This window comes from Entelurus aequoreus, linkage group LG25 (genome assembly GCF_033978785.1).
Source record: "Entelurus aequoreus isolate RoL-2023_Sb linkage group LG25, RoL_Eaeq_v1.1, whole genome shotgun sequence".
Taxonomy (NCBI): domain Eukaryota; kingdom Metazoa; phylum Chordata; class Actinopteri; order Syngnathiformes; family Syngnathidae; genus Entelurus; species Entelurus aequoreus.
Genome location: NC_084755.1, coordinates 35,759,165 through 35,775,634, shown reverse-complemented (window position 1 = coordinate 35,775,634; position 16,470 = coordinate 35,759,165). Strand labels below are relative to the sequence as shown.

At 41.2% G+C, this 16,470-nt stretch overlaps 1 protein-coding gene across 20 annotated transcripts in view; it reads right to left on the bottom strand.

The window, feature by feature from the left end:
- Positions 1–16,470, bottom strand: part of rbfox1 (RNA binding fox-1 homolog 1) — a 783,527-nt gene that overhangs the window by 23,013 nt on the left and 744,044 nt on the right. For all 20 annotated transcript variants that reach the window (XR_009824521.1, XR_009824520.1, XR_009824522.1 and 17 more), the window contains one exon: positions 8,831–8,906. Coding sequence is in view for 16 of the 20 variants with exons in the window: in XM_062036671.1 (XP_061892655.1) it covers positions 8,831–8,906 (76 nt within the window). In the remaining 4 variants the exon portion in view is untranslated. The remainder of the gene's footprint in view (positions 1–8,830; positions 8,907–16,470) is intronic.

The window sequence follows — 16,470 nt, the reverse complement described above, 5'->3', positions numbered from 1 at the left end:
TCACGCATTTGTTGACAAAGTGGTGACCCTCGCCCCATCCTTGTTTGTGAATGACTGAGCATTTCATGGAATCTACTTTTATACCCAATCATGGCACCCACCTGTTCCCAATTAACCTGCACACATGTGGGATGTTCCAAATAAGTGTTTGATGAGCATTCCTCAACTTTATCAGTATTTATTGCCACCTTTCCCAACTTCTTTGTCACGTGTTGCTGGCATCAAATTCTAAAGTTAATGATAATTTGCAACAAAAACAAATGTTTATGAGTTTGAACATCAAATATGTTGTCTTTGTAGCATATTCAACTGAATATGGGTTGAAAATGATTTGCAAATCATTGTATTCCGTTTATATTTACATCTAACACAATTTCCCAACTCATATGGAAACGGGGTTTGCACATCTATTTTGGATGGAAAAAAAGCTTTTAAACCTGCTGGAAATGTAAAAATTCAAGCAGTTGTACTTAGTGTCGCCATGTTAGAACTGACAAGAAAAGAATGAAGTATGCATTTAGGGAGCGGATTGGAAGCTGCCATGCTTCATTTATAACCTGGCCTTCCACAGTCAGCTGATGTAATACACAGCAAGACAGGTGAGCAATGAATCATTTAGTATGACAGACATTTAAGGAACCATGGCGGTTTCACATTCATGCGTATTGTTAACAATTAATTGCATTCACCTGACAGGTTACAACCGAGCATAATTTGATTAATAGCTGCCAAATTGCATCATGTTATTGCCTTTCAGTTTGAGCGAGGTCTCGAAACAAACTCGTCCTTCCCCGGCTGACCATCTCCCGAGTCAACTCTTCCTCCTCGCGCCGCCTCCCCCTTTGGCCGCGGCGCCGCGGGAGATTTAATTATCAAAATGACTAATTATTTCATTAGCGGGGAAGTGCAGGGTGAGGTGGTATCCACCAAATTAGAAATATAATAACTAACACGGAGCGGGGCCGCCAAAGCGTGAGGACATTCATCACCTTTTACAGGCAGGATTAATGTGGCATTTGGACTGCCGTTAGCGGCACAGACAAATTCAATTAAGTTTAAGTGAGGAGATGTCAGCGCTGCCGAAAAAAGCCCGAGCACAAAGCCCGAGAGCTCCGGTCAGGGAAGCGGGGGCTGAAGAAGAAGGAAAAAAAAAAAAAAAAAAAAGTAGCCTGCAAAGTCACACTGTGTATGGATGAGTAGATATGACAACAGGATACTATTGAGACGGTACAAACATGTGACATGTATCATAGGCGCCAATCTACATTTCTGCCAGTGGGTGCTAGTTTTGTCCCGATAACGAGACTGACCATACGTCCTCTTTTCCCCGGACATGTCCTCTTTTGCTGAGTTTCTTAAATGCCTCAAATGTCCGGCATTTTGAGTTAGGGTTGCGTGTATTTTCAATGTACGTCCAGAGTTAAAGGCCTACTGAAAGCCACTACTACCGACCACGCAGTCTGATAGTTTATATATCAATGATGAAATCTTAACATTGCAACACATGCCAATACGGCCGGGTTAACTTATAAAGTGACATTTTAGATTTCCCGCTAAACTTCCAGTTGAAAACGTCTATGTATGATGACGTATGCGCGTGACGTCAATGGTTGAAGCGGAAGTATTCGGACACCATTGTATCCCAATACAAAAAGCTCTGTTTTCATCTCATAATTCCACAGTATTCTGGACATCTGTGTTGGTGAATCTTTTGCAATTTGTTTAATGAACAATGAAGACTGCAAAGAAGAAAGTTGTAGGTGGGATCGGTGTATTAGCGGCTGGCTGCAGCAACACAACCAGGAGGACTTTGACTTGGATAGCAGACGCGCTACCGTGAGTACGCAGCTTTCTTCCAAACATTTGATCGCTTGCCCGTATGTGCGTGTCGCTATGTGCATGTCACGTACGTAACTTTGGGGAAATATATGTTTCTTGCCGACTCTGATGGCGGCCGGGGTGTCGTCGAAAGCTACAACGCCCGCCGCCACGCCGCTGTCCTCACCTTGACTTCCTCCGTCTCCGGGCCGCCGACCGCTGGAACGCAGGTGAGCACGGGTCGTGATGAGCAGATGAGGGCTGGCGTAGGTAGAGAGCTAATGTTTTTAGCATAGCTCTGTCGAGGTCCCGTAGCTAAGTTAGCTTCAATGGTGTCGTTAGCAACAGGATTGCTAGGCTTCGCCAGGCGGTACAGCATTAACCGTGTAGTTACAGGTCCAATGTTTAATAGTATTGTTGATCTTCTGTCCATCCTTCCAGTCAGGGGCTTATTTCGTCTGTTTCTATATGCAGTTAAGCACGATGCTATCACGTTAGCTCCGTAGCTAAAGTGCTTTGCCGATGTATTGTCGTGGAGATAAAAGTCACTGTGAATGTCCATTTCGCGTTCTCGACTCTCATTTTCAAGAGGATATAGTATCCGAGGTGGTTTAAAATACAAATCCGTGATCCACAACAGAAAAAGGAGAGAGTGTGGAATCCAATGAGCCAGCTTGTACCTAAGTTACGGTCAGAGCGAAAAAAGATACGTCCTGCACTGCACTCTAGTCCTTCACTTTCACGTTCCTCATCCACAAATCTTTCATCCCGGCTCAAATTAATGGGGTAATCGGCGCTTTCTCGGTCTGAATCGCTCTTGCTGCTGGTGTAAACAATTGGGAAATGTGAGGAGCCTTTCAACCTGTGACGTCACGCTACTTCCGGTACAGGCAAGGCTTTTTTTATCAGCGACCAAAAGTTGCGAACTTTATCGTCGATGTTCTCTACTAAATCCTTTCAGCAAAAATATGGCAATATCGCGAAATGATCAAGTATGACACATAGAATGGATATGCTATCCCCGTTTGAATAAGAACATTTCATTTCAGTAGGCCTTTAGGAAGGGGTTAAAAACAAAACAAATTGTGAAGTTGTGCGCGCGCAGCAGCATTGGTGAGGGAGGGGCAGAGACAGAGAGAGAGAGAGAGAGTTATGATAAACGCGCATGCGTCGCCAGGCTCTGCTTTTTAATCCATAGATTTATCAGATTAATTTTTTTATTATCTATAGCAGGGGTGTCAAAAGTGTGCCCCGGAGGCCATTTGCGGCCCACAGCTAATGTTTTAAAGGCCCACGGCACATTCTAAAAATATTATTAAAATAAACAAAAACATAACAAAAGTGAAATAAAAAAGCTTAAAGGCCTACTGAAATTAATTTTTTTAATTTAAACGGGGACAGCAGATCCATTCTATGTGTCATACTTGATCATTTCGCGATATTGCCATATTTTTGCTGAAAGGATTTAGTAGAGAACATCGACAATAAAGTTCGCAACTTTTGGTCGCTGATAAAAAAAAGCCTTGCCTGTACCGGAAGTAGCGTGACGTCGCAGGTTGAAAGGCTCCACACATTTCCCCATTGTTTACACCAGAAGCGAGAGCGATTCGGACCGAGAAAGCGCCGATTACCCCATTAATTTGAGCGAGGATGAAAGATTCGTGGATGAGGAACGTTAGAGTGAAGGACTAGAATGCTGCGCAGGACGTATCTTTTTTCGCTCTGACCGTAACTTAGGTACAAGCTGGCTCATTGGATTCCACACTCTCTCCTTTTTCTATTGTGGATCACGGATTTGTATTTTAAACCACCTCGGATACTATATCCTCTTGAAAATGAGAGTCGAGAATGCGAAATGGACATTCACAGTGACTTTTATCTCCACGACAATACTCTTTAGCTACGGAGCTAACGTGATAGCATCTGGCTCAAATGCAGATAGAAACAAAATAAATAAATCCCTGACTGGAAGGATAGACAGAAGATCAACAATACTATTAAACCATGGACATGTAACTACACGGTTAATAATTCTCAGCCTGGCAAAGCTTAACAATGCTGTTGCTAACGACGCTGAAGCTAACTTATCAACTTAGCAACCGGACCTCACAGAGCTATGATAAAAACATTAGCGCTCCACCTACGCCAGCCCTCATCTGCTCATCAACACCCGTGCTCACCTGCGTTCCAGCGATCGACGGCGCGACGAAGGACTTCACCCGATCACAGATGCGGTTGGCGGCTAGCATCGGTTGGTGGCTAGCATCGGCTAGCGCGTCTGCTATCCAAGTAAGTCCTCTGGTTGTGTTGCTACAGCCAGCCGCTAATACACCGATCCCACCTACAACTTTCTTCTTTGCAGTCTTCATTGTTCATTAAACAAATTGCAAAAGATTCACCAACACAGATGTCCAGAATACTGTGGAATTATGAAATGAAAACAGAGCTTTTTGTATTGGCCTCAATGGGGGAGCCATACCTCTGTTCTACTGGCTACGTCACGCGCATACGTCATATCCAAAGGAGTTTTTCAACCGGAAGTTTAGCGGGAAATTTAAAATTGCACTTTATAAGTTAACCCGGCCGTATTGGCATGTGTTGCAATGTTAAGATTTCATCATTGATATATAAACTATCAGACTGCGTGGTCGCTAGTAGTGGCTTTCAGTAGGCCTTTAAAGGTGAAATGTAATTTAGAGAAAGTTGCAATGTTGACTAATAAAACAAAGCTGTTTTTTTTTTTTTTTCAAACTCTCATTACTCAAACCATAATATTGAATCAAAATCAATGTTATTATGAATTATTGACCTATCCAAGGTTCCCATTACTTCACATCAAATATTCCACTTTGAAAAATATTTTTGGTGGAAGATTTTACATATTTTGTGTGTTTGCCATTAAAAACATAGTTTTGTTTGACAAAAAAAGGGCGGAAAACAAACAAACCAAAACACAACATAAAAAAAACTAAAACATTTAGAAATGAGGGATAGATGTGAAGTTGATGTAGACTCCAGAGATTTAAGCGTTAAATATAAAATGTATGTATGCCCTGGCACACCATTATCATCATTTCATGACCCAAACAAAACACTTTTTACTCTTTTATACTGAAATAAATACACCTACAACTTATTCAATGAAAACATAGAAAAAACTACCAGCAGCGGTAAAGTTTAGATCCATGAAGGAAAGAAGAAAGTGAATGAATGTTTATAACTGAATACATTTACATATGTATACACATTTGTTTTATTTTTTTATTTATTTTTTTAATGAATTAAGTAACGTTTATGACAACCTTTTTCCAAAACACAATATAGAATGTGAGATATAACAGGATAATGCATACGTTTATCGTTTGTTTTCAAAACGCTTACAAAAAAGTGGGACACCAAAAATTTACTGTGGGACCCCATTTTTATGACTTGATGGGGTCCTTGGGACCCCATTTTGAAAATTCCTAGCACCAACACTGCTGTCAACAGAGGACAAAAAATGCTTTATTTAAATAAATATATTATTTATAAAGCAAGTTGGAGTATCATTGGCAAATGATCACCACGCACGTCCTCTCTTTGGGATTTCACAATATGGTCAGCCTACAATACCAATTTTTTGGTACCGGTACCAAAAGTATTTTGGTACTTTTCGATTTTATTTCAAACTATTTTATACATATTTTTTACTTTTTTTTCCTGATTTTTTTCTTGTATTCACACAAAAATGTACAGAACAAACGTTGAACAATTTAATAAACAGAAAGAAAACAATTAAAAAAAATAAATAAATAAATAAAAATAAAAATATTGATTTTCCAAAAATGAATTAAAGATTGAAAGTTGCCAATCAATCCCACATTGTCCGTGGGTGCTCGGGCCCCGAAGCACCCTCGGGATCGGCGCCTATGACATCTACTGCTTGGCGACACGCGTCATAATCAGATGCTGGTTTGAAGGACCGCCACTTTCTTTTACTTCCGTTCAAAAGTCATGCGACTGAATACGACCTTCCATCCATCCATCCATCTTCTTCCGCTTATCCGAGGTCGGGTGGCGGGGGCAGCAGCCTAAGCAGGGAAACCCAGACTTCCCTCTCCCCAGCCACTTCGTCCAGCTCTTCCCGGGGGATCCCGAGGCGTTCCCAGGCCAGCCGGGAGACATAGTCTTCCCAAAGTGTCCTGGGTCTTCCCCGTGGCCTCCTACCGGTCGGACGTGCCCTAAACACCTCCCTAGGGAGGCGTTCGGGTGGCATCCTGACCAGATGCCCGAACCACCTCATCTGGCTCCTCTCCATGTGGAGGAGCAGCGGCTTTACTTTGAGCTCCCCCCGGATGGCAGATCTTCTCACCCTATCTCTAAGGGAGAGACCCGCCACCCGGCGGAGGAAACTCATTTCGGCCGCTTGTACCCGTGATCTTGTCCTTTCGGTCATAACCCAAAGCTCATGACCATAGGTGAGGATGGGAACGTAGATCGACCGGTAAATTGAGAGCTTTGCCTTCTGGCTCAGCTCCTTCTTCACCACAACGGATCGATACAGCGTCCGCATTACTGAAGACGCCGCACCGATCCGCCTGTCGATCTCACGATCCACTCTTCCCCCACTCGTGAACAAGACTCCAAGGTACTTGAACTCCTCCACTTGGGGCAGGGTCTCCTCCGCAACCCGGAGATGGCACTCCACCCTTTTCCGGGCGAGAACCATGGACTCGGACTTGGAGGTGCTGATTCTCATCCCAGTCGCTTCACACTCGGCTGCGAACCGATCCAGTGAGAGCTAAAGATCCTGGCCAGATGAAGCCATCAGGACCACATCATCTGCAAAAAGCAGAGATCTAATCCTGCAGCCACCAAACCAGATCCCCTCAACGCCCTGACTGCGCCTAGAAATTCTGTCCATAAAAGTTATGAACAGAATGGGTGACAAAGGGCAGCCTTGGCGGAGTCCAACCCTCACTGGAAACGTGTCCGACTTACTGCCGGCAATGCGGACCAAACTCTGGCACTGATCATACAGGGAGTGGACCGCCACAATCAGACAGTCCGATACCCCATACTCTCTGAGCACTCCCCACAGGACTTCCCGAGGGACACGGTCGAATGCCTTCTCCAAGTCCACAAAGCACATGTAGACTGGTTGGGCAAACTCCCATGCACCCTCAAGGACCCTGCCGAGAGTATAGAGCTGGTCCACAGTTCCACGACCAGGACGAAAACCACACTGTTCCTCCTGAATCCGAGGTTCGACTATCCGGCGTAGCCTCCTCTCCAGCACACCTGAATAGACCTTACCGGGAAGGCTGAGGAGTGTGATCCCACGATAGTTAGAACACACCCTCCCGTTCCCCTTCTTAAAGAGAGGAACCACCACTCCGGTCTGCCAATCCAGAGTCACCGCCCCCGATGTCCACGCGATGCATTGATATTAAACATTGCAACCACTGTGAAACCTTTAATTCATATAAAGATGACCTATAGGTATCCCAGGTGAGCAGGAAGGTTTCTGTCGTTGAATAATATCTGTGCTCCTGATAAGTACACTAGGAAATGAATGGGTTCATAAGTATGGGCACAATTATGATGATTAGATCGTTGTAATTCAGAATTTGGATCTAACATCTCAGATGGCCATTCCCCCTCATCAGTAAAACAAAATGTGGTAATTGACCATTTAGTCTCCATTATTTCCACTCCTCTCCCCGCCAGGCACCAACAATGGAAACACAATAAAAGCAAGGGCCGTGGACGGCGAAAAGAGGCGCTGAATCCAGAATGGACCCCCTACCCCCCCCTCCAAAATATGAAGATGTGATTATACGAGAAGAAAGAGGCTATAAGCAGGGGTCACCAACGCGGTGCCCGCGGGCACCAAGTAGCCCGTAAGGACCAGATGAGTAGCCCACTGGCCTGTTCTAAAAATATCTCAAATAGCAGCACTTAACAGTGAGCTGCCTCTATTTTTTAAATTTATTTATTAGCAAGCTGGTCTCGCTGTGCTCGACATTTTTAATTCTAAGAGAGACAAAACTCAAATAGAATTTGAAAATCCAAGAAAATATTTTAAAGACTTGGTCTTCACTTGTTTAAATAAATTCATTATTTTTTTTACTTTGCTTCTTATAACTTTCAGAAAGACAATTTTAGAGACAAAATACAACCTTAAAAATGATTTTAGGATTTTTACACACATATACCTTTTTACCTTTTAAATTCCTTCCTCTTATTTCCTGACAATTTAAATCAATGTTCATGTCATTTTTTTTAATTTATTGTAAAGAATAATAAATAAATTTTAATTCAATTCTTCATTTTAGCTTCTGTTTTTTCGACGAAGAATATTTGTGAAATATTTCTTCAAACTTATCATGATTAAAATTCAAAAAAATTATTCTGGCAAATCTAGAAAATCTGTAGAATCAAATTTAAACCTTATTTCAAAGTCTTTTGAATTTCTTTTAAAAATTTTGTTCTGGAAAATCTAGAAGAAATAACGATTTGTCTTTGTTAGAAATATAGCTTGGTCCAATTTGTTATATATTCTAACCAAGTGCAGATTGGATTTTAACCTATTTAAAAAAACATGTCATCCAAATTCTAAAATTAATCTTAATCAGGAAAAATTACTAATGATGTTCCATAAATTCTTTTTTTTATTTTTTCAAAAAGATTCGAATTAGCTAGTTTTTCTCTTCTTTTTTTCGGTTGAATTTTGAATTTCAAAGAGTCGAAATTGAAGATAAACTATGTTTCAAAATTTAACTGTCATTTTTTTCGTGTTTTCTCCTCTTTTAAACCGTTCAATTAAGTGTAAATATAATTAATTATTAATAATAACATAAAGTTAAAGGTAAATCGAGCAAATTGGCTATTTCTGGCAATTTATTTAAGTGTGTATCAAACTGGTAGCCCTTCGCATTAATCAGTACCCAAGAAGTAGCTCTTGGTTTCAAAAAGGTTGGTGACCCCTGGTATAAGGAAGGAATGGAGACGTGCGGCATGGCGGTCTTACCATGGCACCAATGCTGTATGCGGCTGCTGGAGTGAGTGCGTGGTTGTAGGGATCTGCAGCAAATACTCGTCCATAACTGTGGAAACGCCAAAGAAAATACATGATCAAAATGTGTGATTTATAATACATCAATATTTACACAACACATTCATGTTGATTCAGGTGATACAGTTTTATAAACAAGGATTTGTATTGCATTTTGCCAGCCAGTTACAAAATACACTGGCACTTCGGGATGGAAGTGCTCCCAGCATACCAGTTTTTCAGGATACAAGCTTCTTTCTTTCTTTCTTCAGTTTATTTCGAACATGAACACACTTACAGCATAACACATCAAGCAATTTCACATCATATCACTTTACATCCTGTCCGAAAAGGAGTAGGAAGAAGCAAATCTTATTTAATCCTACCCCTTTTCCCACTTCAGAGCGTTTACATATATATACATGAGTTGGGAAATTGTGTTAGATGTAAATATAAACGGAATACAATGATTTGCAAATCCTTTTCAACCCATATTCAGTTGAATATGCTACAAAGACAACATATTTGATGTTCAAACTCATAAACTTTATTTTTTTTAACTTAGAATTTCATGGCTGCAACACATTCCAAAGTAGTTGGGAAAGGGCATGTTCACCACTGTGTTACATGGCCTTTCCTTTTAACAACACTCAGTAAACGTTTGGGAACTGAGGAAACTAATTGTTGAAGCTTTGAAAGTGGAATTCTTTCCCATTCTTGTTTTATGTAGAGCTTCAGTCGTTCAACAGTCCGGGGGTCTCCGCTGTCGTATTTTACGCTTCATAATGCGCCACACATTTTCAATGGGAGACAGGTCTGGACTGCAGGCGGGCCAGGAAAGTACCCGCACTCTTTTTTTTTTACAAAGCCAAGCTGTTGTAACACGTGCTGGATGTGGCTTGGCATTGTCTTGCTGAAATAAGCAGGGGCGCCCATGAAAAAGACGGCGCTTAGATGGCAGCATATGTTGTTCCAAAAGCTGTATGTACCTTTCAGCATTAATGGTGCCTTCACAGATGTGTAAGTTACCCATGTCTTGGGCACTAATACACCCCCGTACCATCACACATGCTGGCTTTTACACTTTGCGTAGATAACAGTCTGGATGGTTCTTTTCCTCTTTGGTCCGGATGACACAGAGTCGAATATTTCCAAAAACAATTTGAAATGTGGACTCGTCAGACCACAGAACACTTTTCCACTTTGTATCAGTCCATCTTAGATGATCTCGGGCCCAGAGAAGCCGGCGGCGTTTCTGGGTGTTGTTGATAAACGGTTTTCGCCTTGCATAGGAGAGTTTTAACTTGCACTTACAGATGTAGCGACCAACTGTAGTTACTGACAGTGGGTTTCTGAAGCGTTCCTGAGCCCATGTGGTGATATCCTTTAGACATTGATGTCGGTTTTTGATGCAGTGCCGTCTGAGGGATCGAAGGTCACGGTCATTCAATGTTAGTTTCCGGTCATGCAGCTTAAGTGGAGTGATTTCTCCCGATTCTCTGAACCTTTTGATGATATTATGGACTATAGATGTTGAAATCCCTAAATTCCTTGCAATAGCTGGTTGAGAAAGGTTTTTCTTAAACTGTTCAACAATTTGCTCACGCATTTGTTGAAAAAGTGGTGACCCTCGCCCCATCCTTTCTTGTGAATGACTGAGCATTTTTTGGGAAGCTGTTTTTATACCCAATCATGGCACCCACCTGTTCCCAATTAGCCTGCTCACCTGTGGGATGTTCCAAATAAGTGTTTGATGAGCATTCCTCAACTTTATCAGTATTTATTGCCACCTTTCCCAACTTCTTTGTCACGTGTTGCTGGCATCAAATTCTAAAGTTAATGATTATTTGCACAAAAAAAAAGGTTTATCAGTTTGAACATCAAATATGTTGTCTTTGTAGCATATTCAACTGAATATGGGTTGAAAAGGATTTGCAAATCATTGTATTCCGTTTATATTTACATCTAACACAATTTCCCAACTCATATGGAAACGGGGTTTGTACATCACACAATTTCACATCATTTCACTTTACATCCTGTCCGAAAAGGAGTAGGAAGAAGCAAAGCTTATTTAATCCTACCCCTTTTCCCACTTCAGAGCGTTTACAAATGTATACGTTCATTTACTGACTGCTTTTGTAGCACAATGACATCAATGAATGATTAATACAGCAGTTTTGTAATAGATCATTGGTAACACTTTAGTATGGGGAACATATTCACCATTAATTTGTTGCTTTTGAAAGTAAAGGTTATTTGGACACTAGGGGAACATATAAGGGTTAGGGTTAGGGTTACTAATAAGCAATAATTCTGAGGTTATTGAGGGAAGACTCTTAATTAATGGCTTACAGCTTGTATGATAAGGCCATGCAGAATAAGGCATTAATAAGTACTTAATAATGACTAATTAAGAGCCAATATGTTACTAATTTGCATGTTAACAAGCAACTAATTCATGGTGAATATGTGTTCCCCATACTAAAGTGTTACCAGATAATTAAGTCAGTCATGATCACTGTTGGGTTAGTTACTGAAAACCAGTAACTAGTTACAGTTACTAGTTAATTTATTTCAAAAGTAACTCAGTTACTTACACCAAAAAGTAATGCGTTACTGTGAAAAGTAACTATTTAGATACTTATATATATTTTTTAAGGCCCCCTTTAATGCCCTTTTAGCCTTCATTTCAGTACTGTTATTGCACTGGAGAATAATACAATGTGTTGATTAACTTGACATGCATTTGCATCACTGAACTCTGCTAAGCAATGTGGTCTACATACAACACAAAGATGTGTTTCAAAGGGTCAATTTATTTCGGGCCATAACAAATTGACAAAACTATTTGAAATAGCTGCAACACAACATACGTAAGTAACAAACAGCATAGTAACAACATAGCTGTAAACCAAGGAAGGCACACACTACATACACAAAGCATAACCAGGTTTTTTTCTCTCAAGGAATTGTGAAATAAAATCATGTCTGAAGCCCAGAACACTCTACACATTTCCCCAGTTTTAGTTTAGAGATAAGGAAAGATTGGCCTGGCCCACTAGCATCCCTCTTTATGTTTGTGAACTTTATAGTCTATACATTTAGAGTGATGTGATAATCAAACACTCTAGTTGCGAGTTGTCGTGATTAAATGTAATGTGTTTATGTGTGCATGGCATGGAGGTTTTTTCCCACTCCAGACTAGACCCCCTTAGGAGCCCAGTCTAGATTGTATTTTTTTACTCATCTTCTTCCCCAGCGTTTTACCTTTTCCCCACCCTTTACGGGGCGCCTCGTGGCGACCCATCAGCGTTCCTGTTCTGTAACCCTGTACACTGTTTGTTTGTCTAATCTTCAACGGGTTTGTGCTGAAAACATAGTTTCATTGTACTCATTGCAATAACAATAAAGTCCTATCCTATCCTATCCTACTTACAAAAGAAACAAATGACAAATGGTCGTAATTAAACTATTTCAGTACCACTCTCATGTGTTCTTTCAAAAGACGGACTTCCATTATTTCCGTAGTCCTGTAACAACTCTTGAAATTATCCAGGTCTCGAGCGTAGTTTCACAAGTGATCCATTTGTAAATCGCTCGAAATAAAAGCTGAAATTATCATCTCTGGTCTCATATTCATCTTGTGAAATGAAACCCAAATGGCTCCATTCTGCATGAAAAAAAAATGAAGGAATCGGCCTAATTTTTCAAGGCTACAAGTCAATAATGAGCTGAACAGCAGGACATTTCAGGTTATTGCCACTACTCTAATTTCCCAACAATCTGGGGATGATGAACATTTCAGAGCAGGGGTGTTTAAAGTTCGGCTCGGTGCAATTTGTGGCTTTTTTAATGAACATGGACCACACCGGAATATTGCAACGGAGGGTTCATAGTCATAGTTTATTTTGAACAAGCTCAGCCAAGTTAACTGGAAATAGTTGGTACAATGTAATCATGTTTGAACTAAGGTCGGGAGAGGCACATGTTACAAACCCCGTTTCCATATGAGTTGGGAAATTGTGTTAGATGTAAATATAAACGGAATACAATGATTTGTAAATTATTTTCAACCCATATTCAGTTGAATATGCTACAAAGACAACATATTTGATGTTCAAACTGATCAACTTTTTTTTTGCAAATAATCATTGACTTTAGAATTTGATGCCAGCAACACGTGACAAAGAAGTTGGGAAAGGTGGCAATAAATACTGATAAAGTTGAGGAATGCTCATCAAACACTTATTTGGAACATCCCACAGGTGAGCAGGCAAATTGGGAACAGGTGGGTGCCATGATTGGGTATAAAAGTAGATTCCATGAAATGCTCAGTCGTTCACAAACAAGGATGGGGCGAGGGTCACCACTTTGTCAACAAATGTGTGAGCAAATTGTTGAACAGTTTAAGAAAAACCTTTCTCAACCAGCTATTGCAAGGAATTTAGGGATTTCACCATCTACGCTCCGTAATATCATCAAAGGGTTCAGAGAATCTGGAGAAATCACTGCACGTAAGCAGCTAAGCCCGTGACCTTCCATCCCTCAGGCTGTACTGCATCAACAAGCGACATCAGTGTGTAAAGGATATCACCACATGGGCTCAGGAACACTTCCGAAACCCACTGTCAGTAACTACAGTTGGTCGCTACATCTGTAAGTGCCAGTTAAAACTCTCCTATGCAAGGCGAAAACCGTTTATCAACAACACCCAGAAACGCCGTCGGCTTCGCTGGGCCTGAGCTCTTCTAAGATGGACTCATACAAAGTGGAAAAGTGTTCTGGGGTCTGACGAGTCCACATTTCAAATTGTTTTTGGAAACTGTGGACGTCGTGTCTTCCGGACCAAAGAGGAAAAGAACCATCCGGATTGTTATAGGCGCAAAGTGTAAAAGCCAGCATGTGTGATGGTATGGGGGTGTATTAGTGCCTAAGACATGGGTAACTTACACATCTGTGAAGGCACCATTAATGCTGAAAGGTACATACAGGTTTTGGAGCAACATATGTTGCCATCCAAGCAACGTTACCATGGACGCCCCTGCTTATTTCAGCAAGACAATGCCAAGCCACGTGTTACATCAACGTGGCTTCATAGTAAAAGAGTGCGGGTACTAGACTGGCCTGCCTGTAGTCCAGACCTGTCTCCCATTGAAAATGTGTGGCGCATTATGAAGCCTAAAATAGCACAAGGGAGACCCCCGGACTGTTGAACAACTTAAGCTGTACATAGCGGCATAGCTCGGTTGGTAGAGCGGCCGTGCCAGCAACTTGAGGGTTGCAGGTTCGATCCCCGCTTCCGCCATCCTAGTCACTGCCGTTGTGTCCTTGGGCAAGACACTTTACCCACCTGCTCCCAGTGCCACCCACACTGGTTTGAATGTAACTTAGATATTGGGTTTCACTATGTAAAGCGCTTTGAGTCACTTGAGAAAAAAGCGCTATATAAATGTAATTCACTTCACTTCACTTCACATCAAGCAAGAATGGGAAAGAATTCCACCTGAGAAGCTTCAAAAATGTGTCTCCTCAGTTCCCAAACCTTTACTGAGTGTTGATAAAAGGAAAGGCCATGTAACACAGTGGTGAACATGCCCTTTCCCAACTACTTTGGCACGTGTTGCAGCCATGAAATTCTAAGTTAATTATTATTTGCAAAAAAATAATTAAAGTTTATGAGTTTGAACATCAAATATGTTGTCTTTGTAGCATATTCAACTGAATATGGGTTGAAAAGGATTTGCAAATCATTGTATTCCGTTTATATTTACATCTAACACCATTTCCCAACTCATATGGAAACGGGGTTTGTATTTAATTCTATATTTATCCCATTTCTCTGCAGTTGTTTTTAGCCTTTTTTTTTTTTTTACCAGGTCTCACATTGCAGCTTTTTTTTTAAAACAAGAAAAAGAAAGAAGACATGTATACAAATGCGGACATGACATCAATAATGAATTGATGCATGCAGGAGTTAACGCCAAAAGGAATACGAGAATATACGATAAATAATATGTTGTGGCCATGAAGCCACACAAATTAGATGGGAGCTTCCACGGAGAGGAACGTTGCTTATTTCTCGTCATGCTGTCTGACCGGCTCTCCCCTCCTCCCATCCGTCTTCTGTTAATCCTTCATGATAAGAGCCAATCAGGGGCCAGGGTCTGTGCCCATAATTGAGCAGATTTGCATAGCGGCCCAGTGGTTGACGCGATTAGAAGTTAATCCCGATTAGTTTTGGACATTGCTATTCAACAGCAGCAAGAGCCCAACACACACACACACACACACACACACACACACACACACACACACACACACACACACACACACACACACACACACACACACACACACACACACACACACACACACACACACACACACACACACACACACACACACACACACACACACACACACACACACACACACACACACACACACACACACACACACACATTTGACCTATCTTATCTCTCGGTGCAGAGCCCTAACCCATCATCAGTGTGGATGTGTGGCGGTGTGAGAAGGTGGCTAAACTGCAAAAACTACACAAATTCAAATGCAATTTCAACCAAATGCGGTTTTAAAAAATGACCCTGAGGTGAAAAGATAAACAGTGTCGTGTAATTTCCGACTGATTTACAGCAGCGTTGGGCACGAGTAAAATTGATTAATTCTACATTTTCCGACGATACCGGACTGTTTGTTGATGTTTTTGTAAAGACCCCCAATATATGTATATTGTTCAGGAGAAGACTTGAAGAAAGTCAACAGAGGTTGAGTTGCTTCAGCCAAAACAATGCTTTGATATTTTTAAGTTATCATCACTTTTATGGACAGAATTTCTAGGCACAGTCAAGGCGTTGAGGGCAGGGCCGGCCCGTGGCATAGGCCGTATAGGCAAATGCTAAGGGCGCCGTCCATCAGGGGGCGCCACGCCAGTGCCACAAATGTTGGAGAAGAAAGAAAAAAAAAGTTGGTACTATTATTTCTAAATACAAAAAATAATCCCACGTTAAATAAAATGCAAAGTAAAGCCTATTTAATAGAAATATTATTTGTTACAACATTACGCGCCCCCCCCCAGCCCCCCGCACGGTGCGCCCCCTCCCTTCCCGTATCAGGACTCTTACCACATCAAAAAATCAACACAAGATGTCAAAACGGCCAAAACTGTCAGGTGCCCAGGGAACAAAAAAGAGAAAAGAAGAGGAGGAGAAACGAGAAAAAGACAGAGGTAGCAGGTAGGTAACGTTAGCCTACATGAAATTATTTGTCTGTTACAGAATGTGATAGTAACCTGGCTTTAGCATTAAGCTAATGTTACATGATTCGGCAATTGCTAATCAATAAATAGCTAGTTCTGTTTTAACGTCGGGTTAATATTGTGGAGGGGGCTAAATTGTTATGGAAAATAATAATGTAACGTTAGGTAATTACAGTACTCCCACCTTACATTCCTCAGGGACATTTGTATTAGCTCTTTTAAGCAGGTGTTTTTTGTTTACATTGTTATTGCCTTCTGGTTAGCTAATGTTTGCCCTGCAGGTAATAGTCACTTCTCCACCCCTTTATATATTAGGTATAGTTGTAAGCCTAGTTGTTAA